Here is a 26,390-nt window from a genome sequence, read left to right on the forward strand (position 1 = left end):
AAGCGGCACCGGAAATGGAGACGTCGACTGAAAGAGGCTGCGGTGGTATTAATTAAACAATGCCCATTTTAATCATAGCTAATTATATTTGCAGGCGAGGGTTGAGAGGAGTGAGGGAGCTGAGGGTGATTCTATCTGTGTCCCTGTTCATCAGTACGGTGGAGCTGTCTCATACAGCTCCTGTCATCAAATAATCAGCAATAAACAACCTCTCTATCAGAGGAGAGGGATACTGTTAAAACAGCGATTATACAGAACAGGTTGGAAAAGACTAACACCAGAATAGATCTGTATCAACCACAGAGAAATGTGGGGAGAAAGGTGCTTCTGGAGCTGTTTTTGAGCAAAGAAAACACACCATCAGACAAAAAAGAAGAGAATATAATAGCCTGGAGTAAGCTAGGAATATATTTGAGCAAGAGAGCCTAACCACCTCCCCACTGGTTACATTGTTAATTAATGTGGCACCCATTTATCAGTCATATGACTGCTAATTAGTCTTTTCAATCTCCTCTGCCTTGAACCACATTTTAAACTCTTTGCCGTGTCAATACTCCAGCCACCATTCCCTTCCTTCTGTTTCTTACTCCTACACAGCGGCTTGTTATCTCTGCTCATCAATCCATCAATCCATAAACATTCAGGAGGTCAGACGATGACCCTCGACTCCTGGCTGACCTGGAGGTCGCTAGCATAAAAGGACAGGGATATTGGAGGGTAATAATCATGGCTGGTGTCTTATCTCCATGGAGTAAGAGGAGAGATTTAAAAGGAGAGAAATACAGGGAGTCCTACGGGAAATTGAATATTAGCACTGGGCCCCAGACACTGGTCAAAATGAACAGGAAGACAGAACAGTAGGTGTGATCACTCTCCCATGTCAGGTCTCTATCTCTTGGCCCTGCCATCGTAACAGAGTATGTGTGTGTGCGCGTGTGTGTGTGTGATGAGCTGAGGTGAGAACGCACTCCCAGCTGCAGTCCCATAACCTCCCTGTCTGTTACCTCCTGCCACAATCAGCTACAGCTCTAAAAGCGGATTATAAACCACCCAAACCTCCTCACCTAAGCTCGGGAGGGACTGTAGTGTGTCTCTCTCACACACACACATACACACACACACAACAGGATTAGCATGCATGTTAAAAGGTAGTGGGGGGAACCAGGGTGCACCCACACTCCAGCGTCTGTATTAATGAAATGCAAGAGGATCTTTATCAAGACAAGGAGGATGAAAATAATCATCTTCTGACAAGACGCACTGGCAAATTGATTTAGTGTTTACAATCATATTAGGGCATAATGCATTTTATCAATGACGTTGTAATGCAAGACAACAATCGCTTTCAGCTAATTTATATATTAGTGTACCTGCTTTTCTTTTGTTTAAAGATGGATAACATGCAGATAAAGATACAGATTAGATATTAGGTATGGATTTGACTAATTTTAACACTAGTATTTAGATTTTAAAAAAATACTCTCTCGTTCATCTCCACCTGACTATACTGCTGTGAGCGCACAAACGTGCGTCGTCATGGTCTGCCTGTGAAATGATGAGAAATTAAGGGCAATATTTAGGATCCTAAAAGATGATTTCCATTACGGTCTCATGATGAGACATCAGACCAGTAATGGAGAGAGAAAAGGGTTTCCAATAAAAACTATAATGGATGGAGAATGAAAGAGGGGGTGGAGCGAGGAGGAGAAGGAGAAATTAGAGAGACACAGGAGTAAAAAGCGACAGATTTTTTTTTTCTCCCGTCTGGTTTTCTATAAGAGGAACGAGAGGAGATAAGACTAAAAGGACTGTCACTCAGAGGAACAATCCTTCCAGTGTCCCCTCTTGCTCTTGCTGCTCCTCCCTCTCTCTCTCCAATTTCCACAGATTCCTGCTGAGATAGAGTCACTGTTCACAGGGACAGTTTGCTGACATCATCCGCTACATACTGAGTGTCCCACACTCTCACTTGCCACGCCACGCAACACTCCCGTGACAGGATGGACACACACATATTCACAAACACCCAGACAAACATCGTTTCCACCCTGTACAGCGCTCAGTGACTGGTAATTGCAGAGCATTATGCTCAGTAATTGCACCATCAATCATCTACAATATGAATGATCACTGTTAATATTTTTCCAATTAGTTCCTATTTGCTTTTTCATTGTTCACTCATTCAAACATTTTACATTGAAAGAGAAAGAATTTAAAACATATGCAGAATAAGGTCTGTGTGCAGACACTGTCCAAATTATCTAAATAATCCAGTATATGATTAATTTATAGCTTTTTCAATTAAAAAAGCTCATTTAAAACATCTTAAAACCATTAAAAATAATGAACATCAAAGTACTAAGTTAGCTAAAGATCCCTTTTCTAACTCTCTAAATCTTATGGCATGTATTGATAATGCTTTTGCAGACCGGTCTAATACGATTCAGTAAAAACTGTTACAGTAGGAGGTACACTTGTTATGGATCTCAGTTACAGCTGGGATTGTATATGTATCGAGTTGGTTCTGGACAGAGTGTGACACCGGGAAAATGTATGTAGGAAATTACAAGGAAAAATGTGGTCATTACGCTGTACAGTACGGATGGCAGCAGAACAAACCAACCACAGAGAACCGCAGGTTTGACAGACATTAAAGTTTACAGTTCAGTGTGTTTTAAGTGTGCAGGAATTGTAAACGAATATGTGGATACACTAGTGCACACATGCAGCAGTAGGTACTGCACATACAAACTGCAGCCAGCATGGCGACTGCTTCATATTGTGCTTATGTAAAAATGTTTTTATACATAATTATGGTTGAAATACTGAATTCTACAAATAGAGTTTGGGACACAACTATTTCATCCATTTTTATTAGATTGCTATTGCATGCAATGGGGGGCATTACCAAAGATTACACAGAAAATAGAGTTGCAGCATAGGTTTGTTTTATTTGTCTTTCTGGTCAGGATTCAATTCAACTCAAGCAATCTCTGGTATAACTGATATTCTGGGTAATATGTGGCTCTGCAAACTGCTATGAAAGTAAATTAAATGAAATAGAAAAATACTGAAATATGAATATCACTATCATCATCAATATCTGAAATCACACAGCAACAGCCACTTACTCCAAACCTGAAACATGATATGACCTTTATCCCAGCTAGAGAGCAAGACGCAGACAGTGACTACAGAGATCTGTGGAAATCTACAAGTTCAGTATTTCTATAACGCTAGCTAATGTGTTTACGCCAATTATGCTGAGCTGAATTAGAAACATACTGCAAGAAAGTTTGCTGCAAGTCAAAATAATTGATTCAGACTCATAAAAGGGGAACAAAAGCATAGATTTTTTTAAACTTAAAGAGCAGCTTCCTCGTGATAGAGCAAACTGGATTAAGTTCATCTCCATAAAGGGAGATAAAACAATCATTGTTCCACATGCTTTCAGCATTCCACAATCATTGCATTTCAGCAGACTCCATCCCCACAAAAAGAAGCTGATATAAGAAAGTCTTCATACTCCTGATATAGAGGCCACTATTCCCTCTACAAGGCCTCTGAAACTGCCCTCTGCCTGTCTGAAGCACTGTGACACAGGGTTAGGCTGAAGTGCCCGCAACAAATGTCAAGACTGAACCATCTTTTTATGGGGATCAAAGACGTACCGCTTGAAATGCAAGTGAATGCTAACAGGCTGAGAATCCGTTTTGGGCTCCTCTTCATTTGCAGGACCACCTTTGCTTCCACCCTTCCCTTTCTTCTTAGAGGTGGATGATAACAACTGCTTGGTTTCTGGGCAAAGACCCTCTGAAGAAAACACAAACAGGCATGTCATGTAAAAGGGTTGATTATTAAACATCACATAAACAAATCCCCTTATATAATAAATCTAGGTCACTACTAGCCTACACTAGGTGCAATACTTGGGTCAACTTAATCATCTAATTGGAGGTATATCTGATGCTTGACAGAGATAATGTCTCCCCAGTTATGTGTGTAGTAAGTGCTGTATCAGTGCTGGAGCACTGTGTGCTGACCTCGAGATCACCTGATGCTTTCTTCCTCCTGATGTAACTGATGAAAATGGGCCATGAGAACCAGGTCTGCGTTAGTCTGGCTCATCCTGAAACTCCAGGATTGTGTCTCCTCTATCTGCTTAGACACACACTCATCACTCTTCCTTCACTTAGGCCTAGTTCTAACACATAATGAGCTGTGCAATCATCACTCTTCCTTCACTTAGGCCTCGTTCCCAGCCATACTCAGCTGTTTCCCATGGACGGAGTTGCTATTCGATGCTCCTCATGCATGCACAACAAATTCTTCAATGCCACCACATCTACCCCCTTGTCATTCTGTGTGTTTCACAGATGAAAATTGGCTGCTTGTTTGCTGTTTTTTCACATAGAAGGTAAGAAATGTTCTGGGTTCATTGCTTTGCACGACGACTGTCTGACCTCACGTACAAAACGGCGCCAGCATTCTTCTTGTTATCGTTATGCCAGTGTGAGGGTTGTTATGGTTGCAGCGCAGCCAGAAATCTCTTTATGTTATCTATGATCAGCTTGAAACGCCCGTTTACCACCACAAAACACACTCACACACCCAAACTTTAATTATTTGTGTTCACATACAAGTGACACAAGTGTTCAGGAATTGCACTTTTACAAGTTAGTCCTCAAATAAATTTCTCTGTATTGGTGTGTAGAAAACATTTTTTAAAAACCATCTACATAGAAAATAGTGCACGGACTTAAAAGGAAAAGGTTATCACTGAAGCCCAAGAATCAAGATGGGTGCATGTGAAACATTGAGGATATGACTTGTGGCAAACTTATCAGACAGCGTCCAAAATTAATACCCCATAAGCACCAAATATGGGTATCAGTAGCATGTTGGCAGCAAATGCATTTTTGGAGGAGCAACACCAAGTTTAACCCACTGTTTTTTGTGCATAAGGCAGGTAAGAGTATGAATGATAATCTTGTTGTTCCCCTTAGTTTATTGACACACTCATTCAAGCTTCTTATAAATGTAGATTTGCTGCTTTTCTTTGTATGTTATAGTAAAATAAATATTTTAGGGGTTCGGACTGTCAAACAAAACAAGGAATTTGATGGTGTCACCCATTAGGCTTTAGAGCATTTTACGGACAAACAATTAACTGAATAATAGAAAAGAACAGATGGCAGATAAAAATAATCATTAGTTGCAGCCCTAGAAATAATGCAGGTATAAGCAGTAGGTATGAAACAACAGAAAAGCATTGACCAGTGAAGCCAGCATGAAAGCAGGTACTCGTCCACGTTTTCATTTGTTCTTTGTATGTGTCCGATATGTGAGAGACAATGAAAGAGAAAATATGTGGTGCAACAGGCAGTCTCACAATACTGACAAATAGCAACAAGTTATGTATTATCTATCAAATCAATGTCTTTATCAAGAGGAAGCACCTGTACAATTAAACTATTTCAGAGTTGCAACATACAACATGGACATTTGTGCCATCAGGCAAATGTACAGTTTGCAAAAAGCTTAAAAGGTGAGGAATGCAATTTTGGAGAAATCCAATTCCATGACAAATATCATGATATAAAGCGAACAACGACACAGCAAGTAATGTATGTAACGTTAGCTAGGTTGTGGGTTAGCAAACAGTCGCTACAATTGCTGGTGCGATGCTAACATGCAGAGAGGACGAGACGGTCCCAGTGCCAGCACACCAGCTCCAGACCGCAATACTCAAAACTCTCCTGCTACTATAGCAACAACAGCATATGTTGGTCAACTAGAAAGTAAGCTCAATGTCCATGGGCAAGTAATTTAACGCTACCTCACACAATAATGGCTGGAATAGTGTTGTGTGGCTACTTTGTTTGTTTCCCATTTACATTTATTCATTTAGCTGACGCTTTTATCCAAAGCGATTTACAATTGCTATACATGTCAGAGGTCGCACACCTAGGGGTTAAGTATCTTGCTCAGGGACACATTGGTAGATGGGTCACAGTGGGGAATTGAACCCCGGTCTCTCACACCAAAGGCATGTGTCTGTCATGTATCCATTGCGCCATCACCACCCTATTTACGGAGCCAGGGCTGTGTATTAGGGATTAAACGATTACCGGTTTAACAGTAAACTATGGTAAAATTCCCGATGGTTATTATTACCGTACACATTTTAATTACCATGATAACCGGGTACAGTTAACCGCACTATTATAAACTCACGGCAAACACTGTCTAGCGTCTCCCAGAAGCAGGCACGCCTGTGTAGAATGCAACGTGGGTTTTGTTTGGGTCAATGACAACATGGCGGAAGACAACGCTGCAGTGATTTTTCAGTCACTCTGAAGTCTGGTCGTATTTTAGTTTTTATGAGAGTGCTGAGGGAAACTTGACTGAAGAAAATGACCTTATAGTGAACGCAGGGTGAGTTAACTTTTAGCTTTGGTTTGTCTCTCTGACTTGCTAACGTGTAAACTGAAGCTCTCAGTATTGCTGCTCTTGTAAAACGCTACACATTGTTCTGTTGCTGTGTGCGTTGTGTGTCGGCATCTAGAAACGCTCCAGACTCCTCTGTATTTATGTCAGTTTTTGGGTTCATTGCAGTTACTATCACTGTCTTCTAAAGACTTATTTGTTTTCATGTAATTGTCCACAGGGTTACTGTGTTACCTATATAATATAAAATATAAAATCTTGATAATACACACTTAGATGATTTTCATATGTTTACAAAAGCTATTTGCTGTTATTTTATTGTTTATGCAAACAAAATGGCAATTGTATTTGTAGTTTTCAATATAAAATTTGTTGAAATGGTTTCAGTGTGTGTATCAGTACATTTTAATCTTTTTCAGCACATTTTTACAATACTGTGATAATACTGAGAGCTGTGATAGCTTTGGTCACTAATATCGTGATATGAAATTTTCATACCGCTTCATCCCTACTGTGTACAAACAGACCCTTAGGACATAATGATTTTGACAAAAAGATGTATATTGGATTAGAATCACAAACCCCACCTTTAACGGAGTTAAAATGACAGCATTAAAGGATGATTACACCTAAACCTAACATGACATCGATACTTGTGTATTGATAAAGTATTGTAGGAGACTGTACTCAGATATATTGCCATATGAATTGTTTGACCTACCCCTTAGTATCGGCAGAACAGTGCCATCTTTGCCCCACTGACCGCTGGGAGTCTCACACGAACACTACTGAATGTCTACATTATGTGCGCACGTGAAGGATGTGTGTGTCAGTATGTCTGAGACTTTTGAGTATGCAAGTGTGAGGCAGTGAAGAGGATGTAGGTGAGGTTCTCTTTCTAAATGTTTTTGTTTTCCCTTCCCTCCCGGTGTGGAGCATTGGGTTCGGAGCAACAGAAGGTAAAATAAACACAGCACAGACTTCCCCCGGAACACATGCGATCCCCAGAGGAATCCTGGGAATGTGGCTCAGGATGTCAGGCCTACCACTCTTACCGCATCCTGAAAACTGTCTGCAGAGCCCCAAAATCCGAGGAAAGATGGAGAAAGTGCTCTGGGTGTGTGTACTGATGAAGGAGGAGACGTGTCTACGGCGTCCAACATCAAACTAAGCAACACTATCAAAGGCCACAATGACTTTGATATGTGTGCCTCCATTAAGCAGCGTCAGTGGTCTGAGTACTGGTTGGCAGAGGTGATAATCTCTAAAAGAGATAACAACGCCTCACTTCAGGTAATCCTTACCTTGTATCCGAATCTTGAACTTCCCGCTCTGTCCGAACCCACCCTCGATAACGCCAGTCTCGCCTGTCGACAGTGTGACCTTCAACCCCACAAAGAGCTGAAGGTTGGTCTCCTTCTTGAACAGGCTGCGGCCAATCACAGTATAATCGTCAGTCACCTGAGCACGAGAGATTGAGAAAGAGCCTTTTGAGCTGCAGCACTTGTGACAGACATGAAAGCACTACAAGTGACAAACGTGATCAGAAACACTTGTTTAATGGTGTGCAAGCATGCGGTGTTATTATGACTGGGAACATTTTAGTTTGCTCTCCTGTTTCCTTCCTCTGATGTCTAAATCCTGTAGGTCGCCGTGATTTAACTGTGTCGTCATGGCACGGAGAGGAGCTGATCTTCGGCCCTCATCAACTGCACCACTCGCCGTCAGCCACATTCTTCGAGGCTCGCCGCCTGACTGTCTCGCACTCTCTCTTTCATCCTCCTGCACATTTTATGCTATATTTGTTTGTATTTCTTTCTTATCATCCATCACTAAGTCACTCTAACCCGCCACTAATCTGATAACAGGAGGGCACCGCTCTGTCTCCAACTCACCCCCCACCGCCAGCTCTTCCTCTCTCTTCTGCCTAACCCTTATTCATTCTTGAACATTTGACCCTGACGTCCCTCAAGCGTGACTGATGCGCTGATAAAAAAAAATGTAAAAAAGACAAATACATTTGCTGTACATGTCTGACAGAATGTATGAATTGTGACTGGACGAGGTTGTCATATCTCAACAATGCGAGTAATGTGTTCTTCTACAGAAAAGGAATTCTCAAGTCTTGAAACATAACTGCCTCTTTCTGGGAGAACGGCAAATGTAGAAACACATGACCATGGTCTGACCTCTCGCAAGTGCTGTTCTACTCATGAGTCAGTGACTGAAACTGTCAACGGCCTGAGGTGCGAACAGCAGGAAACTAGTTCATACACTTGACCCCTGACCTGAGCGTGACCCTGCACATGGCTGCACACAGACAGACACTGTAACTGTACAGCGCAGAATGTCAAGAGCTACAACATCTTCAGTTCGCCCACAGATGAAAATACAAACTGTGAGAAGTCGGTCTTGACTTTTTGAAAAATTGTTGTTGATTGGTATGAACTGGAGAGAGAGACGGCATGTGTGTGAGAGAGAGAGAGTGTGTGTGAGAGAGATATGCTGAGCCAGAGAGTAGTGAGGAAGTCGTGTAGGTATTCCTGTGCCACTCAGGTGTGTCCAAACAGTCCCCGCGTCTGACAGCTAGACAGGGCTAGTGGCGTCAGGCGGCCACCCACGCACATCTCTGTGTCACAGCACATGCCAAGGCATGCGTACCCACCCATGTCTCAAACACTGCTCACCAGGGCTGTGTATGCATGCTTGTTTGTGTGTCCGTGTCTGTTTGTGAATATACAATAGGGGCTCTGTCCGGGAGCCACGCTCGAGCGCCACCAGCAATGAGAAACATCCAAGAAGAATCGCAGGCAGGAGAGAAGAGTACAAGGTGATAGAGAGGGCAGATGGGAAAGGACAACTCTCAAGGCTAATCAGAGCAGATGACAGTCAGAGAAAGACCATTTTAAATAAACTGCTGAGCGTCCACTCACCCTTTCCACCTGTCCCTCCTTCTGTTTCGTCTTGTAGATGCACAGACGTGGCAGGTCAGTCTCAGCATAGTCTTTACCTTCAAACCCTTGTAGCAGACAGCCTTGGAAGGCCAACCGGCATGCATTGGCATGGATGTCTGTATCCAGCTTGGAACCAATCACCAGGCAGAGTGAGGGACATGTGACTGGCCGCTCAAACTCCAACAAGGCCCATTGCTCTGGGTCAGGGCCTGATCCCGCCTCTCCCTGACCGGTGATATATTCGTCCTGGTAGAAGTACTCCCTGTCGAAGGTGAAGGGTGTTTTCAGTGAGCAGGGCTGCGATGGAGGTGGCTTAGTGTCTGACAGGGGCTGTGAGGCACCCACAGGGGGCAGGCCAAAAAAGGTAACCCTCGCCATGACTGTCTCATGACCCACGGTGATGTGGAACTTGGCACGGGTGGCAAGAGAGCCCTTGAAGTAGCCTATCTTCCTCACAGAGATGACAGCTGCATAGAGGGTGCGCAGGGACCCTGGGGTGCACACTACTCCCCGCTCCAACAGCTTAGGGTCGAACTGCGTCACACACACACCCACACGATCCCCCTGCATGGCCTTGGACACTGGCTTCCGAAACATCTGCACCGACTTTATCTTCTTGGTCACCTGATACAATAAAGAACACAAATTTATAACATCAGTTATACCCAATTAATTTAAAAATAAAATAATTTAACATCAGTAGAACAGATTAGTAGAACGGAGTAGTACATAAACCCACAGTATGTTAAATTATTGGTGCTAAAACAACAAAGCTGACAATGATTCAACAAGCATGTTTAAATGGGTATTTTTTTTTTTTTTTTTTGCATTTTCAAATACTTCCTCAAGTCCAACTTTTATTTAAGATTCAAAACCTAAAAACTAAACACAGAATGCAGCATGAGATTAAATACAGAAAACACACACATCAGTTATTATCTTCACACTACAGGCATGTTTTGTAAATTTTTAAAGGAAAAGGCCCTATAGTGGTCTTAGGTTTTTAATGTCAATAAAATATGCACATATCTAAATAACAAGATCAATAATTATTCACAATTAGCAGATTAATCTTTTTTCTTTAAAAGATAATCATCTATGTTGATGATTATTATATTTAATTTGATAATTGCCATTAATGGGAAAAGCAATATTGTGTATATATATATATATCTCAGGGCTCGACAACGTAACGTCGGGACAGTTGAACTAGCAACTAAAAACCGGTAAAAACATTAATATTTAAAAAAAAAAAAATTTAACTCAACATCCTGCAGTTGTTTTGCAGCTCTTGGCGCGCACCGATGTCCAATCCAGAGTTGTAGTTACGTGAGGTTGTCAAATGTTATTTCTCTAATCTTAATCATGCGGCAACCTCTGGGTCAAAAGTGAAACCATGCAGACGGAACTTAAAGCTGCATTCTCTCCAACGGCCAGCAGGGGGCGAGTCCCATTAGAAATAATGGTAAAATGTTCAGAATCAGAAGGAGCTTTATTGCCAATTAGTGTTTTACACATACAAGGAATTTGCTGTGGTGATAAGGTGCTACACGTAGACAAACATACAGTCAACATAAATAAATAAATGTTGCTACTTCTCAGCTGATTTATTACCACAGTTAACACTTTTAAATGAGTTTATAGTCTCAGTCGCTAGTTTTAGTCTTCTTCAACACAACATGCTGTTCATTTAGTATATTATGGTCCTATTTAGGGGAAAATAGACGATAATACAGCATATACTTTTGGACGGATTACCTTGTGATTGACAGGTCGCTACCATGGCAACCTGTTCATCAGGATAGGGAGGACTGGTGTCTGCTGCTCTGTGTACATTTTTCCATAAATGGCTGTCAGCAGGAAAGCATGTCATGTTTGAGTCTGTTAGTATGTTTTGTTTTAAAAGTAAATTGTTTTGTTAACCTTTTCATTTTTTATAATTTTAACTGTGATTAGTTTTTTTTTTAGTTTTTTTTTATATCCAGGATGTATTTAATAAACGATTAAACACTTTTGGAAGGAGGGACAGTAAAAATTGTCTTCGGACCAGTAAGTTTCAAACCCAATGGCCTGGTGGGGCCAGTTGCAAAAAAGTTTAACATTGATCCCGAAGACACACACACCGAAGAGCATTATATGTGTTGTATGCGTCCATCTACCCATCTGTGATTGTGGGATCTAGCATACCAAAATGTTTCTGTGGAGGGTTTTTGTTGTCTATTGCCATACACTGACCAAATCAACAGAAGTGGCCCAGATCAACACTCCATAATAAAAGACATTCGTTGAAGTTCATTTAGCCATTTGCTGCCACCAAGAGGAGAATATGAAAACTGCAGACAAAACTGCTGAGCCTGGCTGAAAGTGCGCATCTGGTCTGAATTACCCAACTGCTGTGCTGCCAGTCCACCGCCCCAGTCGCCTCATCCTTCCCTCACATTAAACTGACACATCCTCTGAACCCGCTCGGCCATCCCACCCTCTGTCTGCCCACTTCCAGTTAACTTCTCAACTTCCGAAACTCTGTGGTCTCAGTGAAAGAATTTCCAGCACTATGGTATGTTGCTTGCTTGTAAATGTCAGAGTTTGGAATTCATGCCCACTTTTTAGAGCGTACCTTTAGTGCTGGGATTTCCACAGTGTCATTGATGGCCAACGACCCCTGCAGTATGGTTCCAGTCATGACTGTTCCCTGACCACGGATGGAGAAGCAATGGTCCACAGCCATCAGGAGGTCACCTTTAGGGTCTCTCTGAGGGAGGTACGCCTGTTTCTTCAAAAGCTGAGACAGACAAATGAGAGGGCAAAGACACCTTTATTTAAAAATAAAAGATAACTGCTGTCATAATGTTGCAAGGTCATATACACAAATTTGAAATCAGATAAAAGAGAGGGACAGGTTCTAAGTAGATCCATATTCAGCTAGTGCTAAGGCTTAAACACTGGATGCTTGTGTTATAAGTGCTGATCGGACCCTGACGTGTGCCTTATTCTGCGGTTTTTCACACTCCATACTGTGTCAGGTACCACCACAACTCTATTTATATGCTCATTATTTTCTCAGTTTGTTGTATTTGACAGAGCTTGACAAGACTACAGCCTGAAAAATCAACCAGGCCAATATTAGCTCATTGCAGACCTACTGGTAGCGGTGTATATGTCAGCTAATAACTAAGAAATTGCAGTACAGAAATTCCAAAGATATGTTGGAGGTAATTTCAGAAGCATCCACTTTGCTTCCATGGCATAGTTTGTCCATCAGAGAGCAGTGACAAATTTATTTTTCAACTGAGTCCATGTCTTTAATACAATTTAAAAAAATAATAATAATAATTTTAAGTTATCCATAACATCCGAAGGCCTCAAAATACAATATCGGTCAGGCCAAAGAGAACAGTTGACAACAGTGACTTAAATTTGTTTGAATCTTTTAAACAAATGCTTCTCCTTGATTATTTGAATCATTGCCTGCCATGAGATAAATCAATTTCAATGTCTGTAGCACATCTAATAAGTCATGTAAACAATTAACACCAAGTTCCTTTTTTGTTTGCCAGTAAGCAGTGTCAATTTTTAAGTACAAAACATACTGTGCTAAGCATATACTTTGACTGAACAAACAAAGGATTCCATTGTAAGTTTCAATTGTACGGTAAGTAAACACAGCAGAGGATTTGCTTTACTACCACTTTAACTATGTCAACTGAATAACGGCACTTGTTCATAAGTGAGATCTTATGCGTTCTTTTGAGCTAAATTAGTAACAATGGAGTGAACAAGTGTGTTTCCGGACTTTACCTCGATTAAGTCTGGCACTCCATGTGGTTCCTCTGTGTCAGGAGCCTCCGGGCCCCCAGGCTTCGCTGCCACAGCAATCACTGGACATTCCTTAAAGCTGGCCAACAGAAAAACAGTCATCTTACTTCATGCTTTGATGTTAAAAGAGATGATTAAAGCTATTTCAAATAAAAAACAAGTGGGCCTGACAGACAGACCTCTGGAATGCAGAGATGGAGACAGAATATGTAATGAGTGAGGAAGTTTGACAAGAGATTCAACACTGGGCCACTGGGAGAACACTGTATGCCCTAACCCACTTAGCTGTCTGGGCCCACATTTCACAGCCACCACCTCTACATATATCCTGATTAATTATTTTAACTGGATTAAACCTTGTGCTCTCCAGTGTTTTATGCAGTCTCTTGGTCATTTTCTCAATGGCACTCTGTCTCTTGTTGGGTGGCAGCAGGTCAGTTTTGTTCAGGACGACGACCATGCGGGGGCAGGTTAGCTCTCCTATCAGCAGACACTCTGCAGTCTGAGTCTGCACCCCTTTCACCACATCCACCACCAGCATCATCAGGTCAATGATCTGGGCACCTAGAGAAGGAAGAAAATAGAAACAATAATCAGATATTACAGACATGGGAGAAAAGCAGTAAGCTGAAGCAAAAGTAGTTTGCTGTTTGAGACATTCCAGCTTTCCTGTTGTGCATCTATAAAAAGATGTAAAAACTATGAGTAGAGACTATGAAGCCGACAACAGCAATACAAACAGGAACGGACACATATACCCAAAAATAGCAGTAGAACAAGAAGGGAAATTAGGGGAGGGGTGCACAAAGGCAAAGAGAGAGTAAAAGGCTAGAGGGTTGAAACTAGAGCTGCAGCTCACTTGGTTGTCTTTCCTTTCCCTCTTTTATTCCAGAATTTGGCAGTCTCTCTTTCCTGTGTTCCCCTCTTTTCTCTCCTTCTACTTGGCTCCCTCTCTTTCCTGTGCTCTACCCACTTGGGACGGGAGGGGAAGTTTAATACATACCCCGATTCCCATACTTTCCTTCCTCCCTAATCTACAGCATGTGCCACCCCACTGGCTCATAGGTTTCATTTAGTATGTATCTTACACGACACAACAGTACAACAGTATCCAGTGTTTGAGTGCCTCTAAACTGCTTTATTTCCAGGACCATTACTTTTAGGTCTGCTTGTGTCACACTCTTCTAAGCTTATAAAAAAAAAAATAAAGCGCAATTTCGGTTGACAAACGATAAGGACTAAAAAAGAAAGCAGGTAATAAAGCCAGTGTCCCTCTGAGCGAGTGTCCTCATTATGTGCTCCGAACAGACTGTAGTTATTTCTCCTCATACCCCCAACCAACCAAGTCAACAAAACATGATGAACCCTGCAGAGAAAATACGCCCTCTGCTGGAGAGGTCAAATAATGGTGAAGATGGAGTGTAAGCAACATCCCGCTGTGTAGAACAGAGAGTGGGACATATATAGTGTATCATTTCATGTTCTGTTGTGATGTGTTATTTAAACAGTGGTACTAATATCCCAATACATTCTCTTTTGATACAGTTATTGGTATATACAGTGACTCCAAGTAGTATCAGTGTTTGTGTTAATTGTGGGCATTGCATAGCAATTTCCAATTTTTATATTCATTTATTGTTGTGGAATTTTTTGTTAGATTTATTTTGCACTGAATGAAAAAGACTGAAGCTATATAATGTTAATATATAGTTTTATGCTGTCTACTTCAAGCACTTCAATATTGAACAGCATGAACATAGACTTTTTCTTTGTGCCTTCAGATTAAGAATCAGAGGCTCAACTGACTTTGTAAGCTGTTTTCCAGTTTATGGCTGGTTTATATTTGGATGATGGTGTACCTTTTATTAGTAACACCCCTGCTCTCTCTGCTATAAGGAGTAAGAATGCATTTTAAGAGATTTTATCTTCAGTTGTAAGTACACTCAGTTGGCAGATTGTTAGCTACACCTGTCTCAAATTCAACAGCCCTGCAGTAAATCCTACCTTTATCTAGGATATAATGTTCAGAATAGTGAGAGGTGTTTCTACTATTTAGTCAACCCTCATTGATGTAAATGGGGTGGACACCTCTCAGTATAACGCAATACAATTCAACACTCAAACTACAGCCTCCAAAATGACCACAAATGTGAATCCACAGCTTTCTAAAAACAGTTCTGAAATTAACATGATAACCTTCATAAAGGTCAAATATATTTCCGGGTTGTTTTGTTGGACTGCATGCGTGTACCTGGAAACAAGGTGCAGTTAGTGAGTTATATTTTCTGTCGACTCAGCTTGTGTAGTGGTCTACGTATCCTGACTGTAACCTCTATATATTTACCTTCCATGTACTGACATCGGAGTGAGATCTAGCACCAAAACGTCCAGAGAATTTAGAGAGCTCACCCCCAATGATAGTCCGAATAAGAGAGGCGTGTCCCGGACAGTCCACCAGGGTGAACTGCAGGCTGTCATACTGCTGCTGGCCTCCGCTGTCCCGCAGGTGATCGGGAAGATCCACCGTGAAGGAGGAGAAGCCGAGGTCCAGCGTGATGCCTCTCTCCCGGGACTGCGGGTTCTTGTCGAAGGCAGCCGTGGAGGCGGTGCTGCTCAGCGCCCTGGCAAGCGACGTCTTCCCGCTGTCGACATGTCCGAGCACCCCGACGTTGAAATTTAGCGTTTTTGTGTGACTGTCAGCAGACTCTGACATTTTGACCGCAGTCTGATGTAATGTTATTGGTATTTGTGCTTTTCCTTACTGTGAGCTGGACCTTGAACTCCAAAGGAAACATCAAACAGCGTTATGAACTTTCAGCAATCTTTTCGCTCGCTGGCACACCAGAAACCCATTCAACCACAAGCTGCTTTAATTAGTTTGGGGCTTAAAAATCATATATAATTAAAAACTAAAACTTTAACGTTACTTCAGCGTGTAAACAGCTTCCTCAGTGTCACTGCACACCATCCTCATGACAACATGCTAAAGCGGAACGTTTGTTTTCTTTTTTTAGCTAACAAAAGGAAAATCACCTACCCGACTGGCTCTTTCATTAAAACATAACCGGTAACCCATGAGGCAATTAAAGCCCTCTATTGTTTTAGTTCTGCATTAATTTCAAACTCTTATTCACATTTTACGCACATTTTTAAGTTTCTATCAGTTTCTACTACGACAAAGTAACTGAAACACAAACGGAAATGACGACTGTCATGGACTGGGCTTTGGTTGATGGAAATGATTGACAGTGACTTTAGCCAATGAACGTGTCGTATCATTCGACAAGTTCCAATTGTTTTTCTAGATAGTCCAAATGGGCGGTACTTCAGGGTATCACTTCCGTTGATTTTCCCTAGTAACCCACATGGAAACCGATTTCCCTGTGTTTTGAGTTTCGGCGCCGTTTGCGGCGGTGAAAAATAATCTGAGGCACAGGAGACATTTTCTTTACCGTAAACCTGCTTTGCCGTTTTTACATCTGATATCTGTGAAGTATAAGCAACTATGAAGATCGAGGAGGTAAAAAGCACAACGAAAACTCAGCGGATCGCCACTCACAGTCACGTCAAAGGACTCGGGCTAGACGAGGCCGGGAATGCTAAACAGTCAGCATGCGGTCTGGTGGGCCAGGAGGCTGCCAGGGAGGTAATGTTTATGTTTCACTAACGTTACCCCTTCGTTATTCTTGTATTGTTTGGAGCAATAACTTCAAGGTGATGGTTTCTTGCAAGGATAATTTCACTCCTTGCAGGCGGTAAGGTGCACCAAAAAGCTAACTGAATCCCGTTAGCTGTGTGGTGTCGCTGTTTCATACTCAGGTCAGAGGTGAGCTAAACGGAAAGTCCACCCAAAATATAGGTCACATTCATTTATATTCTTATGGGGTTTTTTTCAATATACTATACCCAGTTGATTCGTAACATTTTAGACGAGAGGGTAAATCTGTTGATGAATATAGAAACAAATCGATCTGCTTTATAGACAAACACCAACTGTGATTTTATTGAAATATGATATTTTCTCAGTCAAGTGGAGGACTTCCATGCATATCAAATGAATCAAGATTTAATCTCAAACGGTGTCCACAGTCTGTCACCAATCCAGTGAAAAAGACCAGCTTTAAAATTGTCAACAGATACAGACATCAAGTGGCCGGTTTCTCAAATCTATTTTAGACTGGTCTATAAGTGTTAACGTTAGACTAGTTTAAAATTTGCTCACAGACTAGTCTAATGCAAGTCAGACTGTTTCACAAAAATAGATTGACTAAGTTTAGACCCAAAAAATTAGACACCTTACCCCCAGGCTAACTTGGCTCTAAGATGCTATGTTACCTTGGTAACCATCAGTAGCAATCAGTTACATTACAAACAGCCAAAAAAGGGGAAAATGGCTCATGATTTGTGGTTTGCTACTGATATTATGGAGAGAGCTATGAGAAGGGAAAGAGTTTTTAGGGAAGGCAGTAACCTACTAGAAAAAAACAACAATGAGGACTTCAGCGGTAGGTTTTGTTTACCCAAGGAAGCTATCCTGAGTCTGACACATGAATTAACTGAAGTACTTAGCCCTGCCTCCTCCCGTTTTAGGATATTTCCTCTTCTGTATATCCCTTTTAAAGAAACCTGGTTTAGATCCCTCCCTCCCATAAAATTTTAGACCAATTTCAAAACTGCCTTTTATTGCAAAGATTCTAGAAAGAATTGTGTCCAAACAGCTGCTCACTGTACTGGAAAATAACAAAATATTTGAAAAGTTTCAATCTGGTTTCAGGAAGTACCACAGCACTGAGACTGCCCTGCTTAAAGTCACCAGTGACCTTTTAATGTCTGCTGATGAAGGCGTGTGCTCAGTCCTGGTACTCCTGGACCTTAGCGCTGCTTTTGACACCATTGATCACAACATCATGTTAGACAGACTGAGGCACTGGGTGGGGATCTCTGGTACAGCCCTAGAATGGTTTTCATCCTACCTGTCAAATAGGAAGTTTTGCGTGCCTGTAAACAACTATGTCTCTTCGTTCTGTCCAGTTAAATATGGTGTGCCTCATGGGTCGGTCTTAGGACCCATTTTGTTTTCCTTGTATCTGCTTCCCCTTGGACATATTATCCATAAACATGGCATTTCTTTTCATATTTATGCTGATGACAAACAAATATACTTGCCCTTCAGACCCACAGACCCTGGAATGCTGAGTTCACTTAACAACTGCCTTTGTGAAGTTAAAAAATGGATGTCAAATAATTTCCTCCAACTGAATTCAGACAAAATAGAAATCCTGGTCATTGGGTCCCAGCAGATGGCAGATGGCTGGTTCCCTATTAAATCACATTAAGCCTGTGGCAAAGAACCTTGGTGTTTGGTTTGATAGTAATTTAAATTTCGAGCAGCACACCACAAAGCTTGTTCAATCATGTTTTTTATCAACTTAGAAATATAGCAAAAATTCGATCTATGTTAACTTTTAAGGACACCGAGACCATTTTACACGCCTTCATCTCATCACGCCTGGATTATTGCAACAGCCTTTTCACCTGTTTAACCCAAAAATCTATTGATCGACTCCAGACTGTCCAGAACTCAGCTGCCAGGCTTTTAACCAGAACAAAGAAATATGACCACATTACTCCTATTTTAGCTTCATTACACTGGCTCCCAGTGTGTTTTAGAATTGACTTTAAAATTCTATTGATCACTTTTAAAGCTCTTCATGGCCTCTCACCTTGTTATATTTCTGAACTTTTAGTCCCATACACACCAGCACGTACCTTGAGATCCTCGGGCAGAGGTCTGTTGTCTGTTCCAGAGTCTCGACTGAAAACTAAAGGGGACAGAGCGTTTGCTGTCAGGGCCCCGAGGCTCTGGAACAGCCTGCCCGAGGAAATCAGGTCAGCTGAGTCAGTCCCTTCTTAAAACATACTTTTATAGGAGAGCCTTTCTCGATCTTATTTGACTTTATTTTATCCCTTTTATTCTATTTTACTAATATATATTTATCTTAAACGTGTATTTTAGTCTTTTCTTTATTTTGTATTGTTTTTGTATTATTGTTTTTTGGGTATTATTGTCTTTACACTTGTTAAAGCACTTTGTAACTTGTTTTTGAAAAGTGCTCTTCAAATAAAGATTATTATTATTATTATTATTATTATCTTTGATGCTCTGTTCAACGGTAGAGTTAACGCTGTTTACTGTTGTCGCAGTTTTTTCCCCCCAAATCAATCTTTTTGTTACCACACTCTCCACTAAATTTTCCAAGTAAAATGTCAATATAACTATTATACTGCTTCATTAATCACATGTTTTCCGCTGGGGTAAAGTGCACTGAGTGGTTGGAATGCGCCTACACAATCTGCCATTTTTGTTGTTTTGAAAAGTGTCTTATTTTACCCAGAAATCATTAAAGTGTAGTCCTACTTAAGATACTCATTCTTCAGTGCTTTGTGCAACGGTCTGATTTAGATGTCTATCTGAAATCTGAGTATCTACTATACCTAAGCCATAGTCAGATCTATCTTTGTGAAACCGGCCCAGGTCTTGACGTGCTGATTTCCAGGCTAAGGAGACACCTGACTGTTTGTAGGGATACTTGACTGTCTAAAGTCACCGGGGCAGTATTGCTGTCAGTTTGCCTGTTTCACAACTGCAAAGATTTTAGATGCAAGAGAGCAGATTTTTGTATTTGCACAATGCCAATATAGTAGCACACGTAGATATTGACCTGGGGTTAAAATGTACAATGGGTATATGGCAGAGATTGGAAATTGCTGGAGCTACAGCAGGTACTACTGCCATTGCTTGATTTCAGTATGTAAGTATAAACTTAGTGTGAAATGCACAACCTCAAGTGCACTGGTTCTCTTGAATTAACTTTAATGGCAAGGACAAAAATCACAGGCGTAACCTCGCAGTTTACATTTCTTGCAGTCATGGAGTATGACTCCAACCATGGCAAATGTGTTGACTAACGTGTTTTTACATTAGTCCAGCACACCTGGGGATATTTTAACTAAAAAACTTCAAAAACACCCACTTTAAAGTCAATTCTTACAACACAGAGCTCAACTCAGGGGTATTCGCGTTGCAGTTAAGTCTTGTGGGCACTGTATCATTGTATGTCTATATAATGGTACTATATATTTTTTCACTCTCCAGGCTTGTGGGATCATTGTCGAGCTGATCCGCTCAAAGAAGATGGCAGGAAGGGCAGTATTACTGGCAGGGCCACCTGGCACAGGGAAGGTAAGTGTGCAGTTTTCATTCACTAGCAGCAGTAAATCGTAATTCACTGTGGCTTCTGTTGTTCCTGCAAACTGTTGCTCTTAAATTCCCTTTCTTACCTCTCCTTCCATCAGACTGCCCTCGCCTTGGCTGTAGCACAGGAGTTGGGAAACAAGGTACCTTTTTGCCCCATGGTTGGCAGTGAGGTCTACTCATCTGAGATTAAAAAAACAGAAGTACTGATGGAGAATTTCAGAAGGGCCATTGGTGAGTGTCACTTAAATATTATTTGGCGCATTAGCCATTATACAATTCACTGTGAACGAGGTTGGTGTATGAGATAGCAGTTGTGAACATTTCATGATTGGTTACACACAAGTGCATTAAATATATAGTTTATTTTGTGTCCCTTCTTTATGGTTGCGTTTATATTACTGTATATTGTGTGCTGTGTGGCAGAAGGTGGTTACAAACTAAATTTCACTTTGCAGCCTGTTGTAATGTGGCAAATAAACGTACGGCTACTGGCAAACAGTTTATTGAAAACGAAAGTCACAACAAGAGTAAGAAAATGTTAAAATAAAGAAATGCAGATTTTAAAAGTCATGTAATTGCTCAGACTTTGGACTGGGATGCTCTACTGAAAAGTGTGTGTGTGTGTGTGTGTCTCAAAAAAAAGCTGTTTCAAAACCTCGCTAAATGAGAAAAATATCCCTTAGTGTAAAATGACCGTATATGTTCAACTCATTCCCTCAGTGAGGAGTCCTTGAGCAGAAAGGGCACGGTGTCCTGCACACACTGATCTCATGAGCTGAAAGGCAAAACAGCGGATTTGTGAGACTGGTGTTGAGAAGGAAGTAAGGCTGGAGAGGGGGAAGGGGTCTGCATGACTGCTGATGGTACCTGTCGCAGGGAAGGAAATGGAGCTTAGGTAGAGGGAGAGGTGGTCATCAGCACCTTTGCTCCTCCCCTAGAACAGGATCCACAGAGGGGTAGGGGGTTTCATTTTGAAGTTGTCATCACTCCATCAATAACCATGCCGTGACACACCTGTCTTAAGCATTGCTTTCTGACCCTCACCACAACGGATCAGCCACCTGTGTGCTGCTCATACTCAGTGCCACGGGCTGCATGAAAGAGAAACAAGAGTGTGGTCATGTTACACTAGATGATGCCCAGACATTTCATGTGCACAGGCACACATGAGCTCTATCTCTCTCTGTAATAAAATGTATTGTTTGGTAGACTGAAGGATGTGGCAGCTTGGTTCAGTCAGGATTATAAAGGCCTGATTGAGTTCTCACTCTGTACTGTGCGTGCGTGTGCATGACTGTGATGTCGCCCACATTCAGGACTGCGTATCAAAGAAACAAAGGAGGTGTATGAAGGGGAGGTGACAGAGCTGACCCCCTGTGAGACTGAGAATCCCATGGGTGGCTACGGGAAAACCATCAGCCACGTCATCATCGGTCTGAAGACGGGAAAAGGCACGAAGCAGCTCAAGGTCAGACTTAGATCTATAATCTTTCTTTCTTTTTTCAATCGTCTTTCATTTGAAATTCTCAAGGTACTTCACATTTGGTTAAAAACTTATATGGTTATATCTTTACACCTAGCAATAACCGGTATCCTGCATCCAGGTTTGGTCTAAGTCTGATTTGTTTTATCTGTTTCTGTTGCAAAACTCATACCTGAACATTGATAAGAAAACTACATTTTCTTCCTCCCCATGAGTATCCTGGCAAACTGTATTTTATTGTTTGTTACATTTTTTTAAATATCTTTTTAAAATGTCACTGAACAATTGTGGAGATGGCTTTATAATCAGATGTAATATCCCTTGGAAATTTCAAGTATAACGTGCTGTAATAACACTGATGAACAAGGTATAGCACAGTGTCTTATTTAAAAATCTCTTGTTTCCTTAGCTGGACCCCAGTATTTATGAGAGTCTTCAGAAAGAGCGTGTGGAAGTGGGAGATGTCATCTACATTGAAGCCAACAGTGGAGCTGTCAAGGTATTGCTATATTACTTTCATGTGTTACTCCTTCACATCTTAAAGTAGCAAGAGATGTGCATAATGCACTTATAATTCACTGAATTGCTTCACAAGCACACAAATGAAACATTTCAAATACAAATTGTAAGAAATATTTGGTTAAATCAAAGTTGGGTGTTTTCTGTCTTGCATGTCCTCTTCAGTCCTTCATGGTGGCATTTTTTCATCCCTTTCAGCTCTGCTGCATTTCTGCTGCACTCTGGAATGAGCCTCTCTCATTCCTGCAGCTCTTCATGCTCCCTCTTATCTCTACATCTCCCACAATACCTCTTTTCCAGCAGCGGGGCTTGTGGGCTGTGTTGACAGGCTGCGATGATGGCTCCTTTTAATCGGTGCAGGTGGGCCGGGGGGAGCATAGGCCGGCTCAAGTCAGAGGCCAAAGGAGGAGGGCTGGACGACACATTTGTTACTGTTGACAGCCGTATCATGACCTGCCCTCTGAAAGTCTTTCATCCCTCAGCCACATGCCCTCCTCTCTGATATGGGCTGGCGCTGGGTTCAGTCACACACCTGCTCTCCCTCCTCCCCTGTGCTGTCTTTTGTTTCACTGTTGGCCGGAGCAACATGAGACCTTAATTTTTGTTAAACGGTGGGTAGATTTTAAAATGTATTATATTAACACATTTTGGTGTTGCTGTGTCTTTGCAGAGACAAGGTCGCTGTGACACTTTTGCTACAGAGTTTGACCTGGAGGCTGAGGAGTATGTGCCGCTGCCCAAGGGGGATGTCCACAAAAAGAAGGAGATAGTTCAAGATGTCACACTGCACGACCTGGACATTGCAAATGCCAGACCCCAGGTATGTAACTGCAAATGTCCTGTAAGTTATAGCTGTTAATAGCTGTTGTTTACGTCCTCCAAAATAGAGTTAACCCCTATGTTTTTGAACATAATTGTTCATTATTGGATTGCAGGGAGGCCAGGACATTCTCTCCATGATGGGACAACTGATGAAACCCAAAAAGACAGAAATCACAGGTAGAGAAAACCTGAGAACTTCCCAGCTCACATCACCTGGGCCCTGTTTCAGAAAGCAGATTTAGTGAAAACTCTGAGTATGTTAAGCCCAAATGAGGGAAACTGGGTTTTTGGTTTCAGAGACCGAGATCAGATAAAGTCTAGATCAGTAACTTATGCTGTGAACCTAATCTTGAGAGGAGGTTTACTTCAACAAACACTGAGTTTATCTCTGACACCTCCCCTCCTGCGGAGCCTGAAGCGGCAGTCTGACATTTCCTCATTCATACTGTTGATATCAAAGCACATATTGGAACGCAATTACGTCTTTAGAAATATCGATATCACGGTTAGATAGGCTATTAGTTTTTTGAACATGACCGATTTTATGATCAATCTGTCATCGATGTATGGACAGAGAGTCATCTTTGGACATCATGGATTTATCCTCAGCACAGAATAAAATCCATAAGCTAGACTGTCCTTTATAACACAGTGACTCCGTGGATATTAAGGCAGCTGTCAGGTTGGCAACAGTTGCACAGAAACACTTACCGTGAGCCACATTGCTGCAGTAATCACTGTTTAAACTAATCTGTACAAAACTGATCAATGAACAGTAACCTTTCATTTTGTAGTCGCACTGATTGGAACATTCCTATCGTAGTTATCATACTGGAGATAATGTGACTATTTCTGAGTGAGGATGACTGTGGTGCAGCTGAAACAAATAAATGTAGTTTAAAAGTGAGTATTTCATTACTAGCTGCATAGTCGATGTGTTTTTATAGCATTTCATAAAATATGAAATGATTTTATTAATGTAAAATAGACATCTAAAGCACACAGTCAGTTTGAACCTTGATACATTTTCCACTGCAAAAAAAAACATTGATAAGCTAACCTACTGAGTCGGACTGTGGCTTTACAATCACAGGTTCATGAGTATGCTATAGCCTAAACTGTTCGACTAATATTTTCATCTTCAGTTAACCTATTGCCACTGGCATTTTATTCTGTTAGGTTACAGCTGAATAAATGGCCCTGTAGCCTATTTAAAATGAATGTAATGGGCAATATGAGAATTCCAGCACTTTATCTTAAGGAAATCCCAGTGTGGTAAATGATGAATGTGCAATGCTGTATAAAATGTACCTAATATTATTAACCTATTGATCCTTCCTCTACTATAGTGTCGGATGTCCATTGATGAAGGCTTTTTTTCATTCCCACGCACGCGCTTCTGTCAGGTTCAGCATACTCAGAGTTGACTGAACTTATTCTGATTGGCTTTTCTGAAACCGAAAACTGAGTTTCACATCTCAGGTTTAGTCAACTCAGAGCTCAGGGTTAAACTCAGTTTGTTAAACCTGGTTTCTGAAACGGGGACCAGCTGGCTTCACCACTATTTGACTTTTATTGTTTACCCATTCCCATTTTCTCTCCTATTTTAGATAAGCTGCGTGCTGAGATCAACAAGGTGGTGAACCGCTACATTGACCAAGGCGTAGCCGAGCTCGTTCCTGGTGTGCTGTTTGTGGACGAGGTGCACATGCTGGACATCGAATGCTTCACATACCTGCATCGGGCACTCGAGAGCACCATCGCCCCCATCGTTGTGTTCGCCTCCAACAGGGGAAACTGTTTAATTAGGTTGGAGTGAAACCCAATCCTCAAAATTCAACAGAAAAGAGTGTTTTTCTCGCTGTGATGTCAGAGTTGTAGTATTAACAGTCACTTGTCGCTCACCAGGGGGACAGAGGACATCAGCTCCCCACATGGGATTCCCCTGGACTTGCTGGACAGAGTCATGATAATCCGCACCATGTTGTACACGCCACAGGAGATGAAGCAGGTGAGTCTTGAGTGTTAAAGTGCCTGCATGTATGACGTATGCGTCTGTGCGCATATCGCTAATGACGGTGTGGTTCGTAGATCATCAAAATCCGCGCGCAGACTGAGGGGATCACTGTCAGCGAGGAAGCTCTTTCACACCTGGCAGAGATCGGCACCAAGACCACCCTCAGGTAAGGATATACACTGAGTCACTGAGTAGAGTGAAGACATGAGCAGCCTTATGTTGAGCGTCCACAGTGGTTCAGGTTTTCCATAGAAAGCTTTTTTAACATCTGAAACGATTATCACCCTGGCACGCTCTTCATAGCAACAGCTGATGAGGCTCATAGGTACCACAATATTTAGTAATATATTAATATATTAAATTCAACAAATCCCTGTGAATTCAGCACAACTTGCAATTTTGACCAATCACCGCCATTTCCTGCAAAACATTGTCATATGTCAGTCAGTTTGCTTTCGTGTTTACAAGACGCAGCAAACATGTGTGTTACCAACGTCTCACATTTGCCTGCAAAAATAACAGCAAAGGGCTGTGAAAAACAGGATTCAGATCTTCTTTACGAATGTTGAGGTCCGAGATGAGACAAATCACTGTGACACAGGCTGTTGCATCCCGGTCGATTGCAAGTGCTAAAAGAATCATGGTAATAAACCGTATAAACATAACCGTATATTATTGTTATACACAAGTAATATCGAGGTTGAAACTTAAGTTTCAAAAGAAAATGTTCAAAGTAGAAAAATACTTTTAGGACCTGCAACTCCTCTTACTCTCCTCTGTTTCATAAACTGGCATACACTGTAAATGTAGAGGATATATGTCAGTAAACTGAGTGGCTGTCATTTCCCTCTCAGGTACGCCGTACAGCTGCTGACACCAGCCAGCTTGCTGGGCCGTGTTCAGGGGAAAGAGTCCGTGGAGAGGGAGCAGGTAGAGGAGATCAACGAGCTGTTCTACGACGCCAAGTCCTCCGCCAAAATCCTCCAAGACCAGCATCACAAGTTCATGAAATAAAACTGGATTCACAACTCCCAGGGCTGGTGTTCTCAGCGCTGTCATTACCTGGTTGAC

General features: G+C 41.6%; 2 protein-coding genes across 3 annotated transcripts; one reads left to right on the top strand and one right to left on the bottom strand.

The window, feature by feature from the left end:
• Window positions 1-2,926: 2,926 nt before the first annotated feature.
• Window positions 2,927-16,205, bottom strand: eefsec (eukaryotic elongation factor, selenocysteine-tRNA-specific). 2 transcript variants are annotated; one of them, XM_038695647.1, is made up of 7 exons: window positions 15,630-16,204; window positions 13,577-13,784; window positions 13,203-13,299; window positions 12,022-12,186; window positions 9,384-10,028; window positions 7,755-7,911; window positions 2,927-3,813 (listed from the first exon to the last, which is right to left on the bottom strand). In XM_038695647.1, exons 1-7 carry the CDS (start codon window positions 15,931-15,933, stop codon window positions 3,632-3,634), a joined length of 1,758 nt encoding a protein of 585 aa, XP_038551575.1. In that variant the 5' UTR covers window positions 15,934-16,204; the 3' UTR covers window positions 2,927-3,631. The 2 variants fall into 2 exon arrangements, with proteins under 2 accessions (XP_038551575.1, XP_038551576.1); XM_038695648.1 differs by lacking the exon at window positions 2,927-3,813 and adding an exon at window positions 3,879-4,158 and having other exon boundaries at window positions 15,630-16,205.
• Window positions 16,206-16,725: 520 nt separating this feature from the next.
• ruvbl1 (RuvB-like AAA ATPase 1) lies at window positions 16,726-26,353 on the top strand. Its single transcript, XM_038695651.1, has 11 exons — window positions 16,726-16,866; window positions 20,377-20,463; window positions 20,577-20,709; window positions 21,795-21,946; window positions 22,371-22,460; window positions 23,151-23,300; window positions 23,416-23,479; window positions 24,913-25,111; window positions 25,211-25,313; window positions 25,394-25,485; window positions 26,174-26,353. Exons 1-11 carry the CDS (start codon window positions 16,726-16,728, stop codon window positions 26,331-26,333), a joined length of 1,371 nt encoding a protein of 456 aa, XP_038551579.1. The 3' UTR covers window positions 26,334-26,353.
• The last annotated feature ends 37 nt before the right edge of the window (window positions 26,354-26,390 follow it).

The sequence above is a fragment of the Micropterus salmoides genome, unplaced genomic scaffold (assembly GCF_014851395.1).
Source record: "Micropterus salmoides isolate LMB-PRFRI ecotype aquatic unplaced genomic scaffold, ASM1485139v1 Ms_hic_scaffold_4, whole genome shotgun sequence".
Taxonomy (NCBI): domain Eukaryota; kingdom Metazoa; phylum Chordata; class Actinopteri; order Centrarchiformes; family Centrarchidae; genus Micropterus; species Micropterus salmoides.

Bases quoted from the DNA above. Each gene is read 5' to 3' on its own strand.
- eefsec (XM_038695647.1), bottom strand. From the start codon at position 15,933: ATGTCAGAGTCTGCTGACAGTCACACAAAAACGCTAAATTTCAACGTC. The intron at 12,187-13,202 runs GTAAAGTCCGGA...TGTCTGTCTCAG, and splicing joins GAGTGCCAGACTTAATCGAG to CTTTTGAAGAAACAGGCGTA. The intron at 3,814-7,754 runs GTAAGGATTACC...TGTTTTCTTCAG, and splicing joins GTTCAAGATTCGGATACAAG to AGGGTCTTTGCCCAGAAACC.
- ruvbl1 (XM_038695651.1), top strand. From the start codon at position 16,726: ATGAAGATCGAGGAGGTAAAAAGCACAACGAAAACTCAGCGGATCGCC. The intron at 16,867-20,376 runs GTAATGTTTATG...TTCACTCTCCAG, and splicing joins GCCAGGAGGCTGCCAGGGAG to GCTTGTGGGATCATTGTCGA. The intron at 25,314-25,393 runs GTGAGTCTTGAG...TGTGGTTCGTAG, and splicing joins CGCCACAGGAGATGAAGCAG to ATCATCAAAATCCGCGCGCA.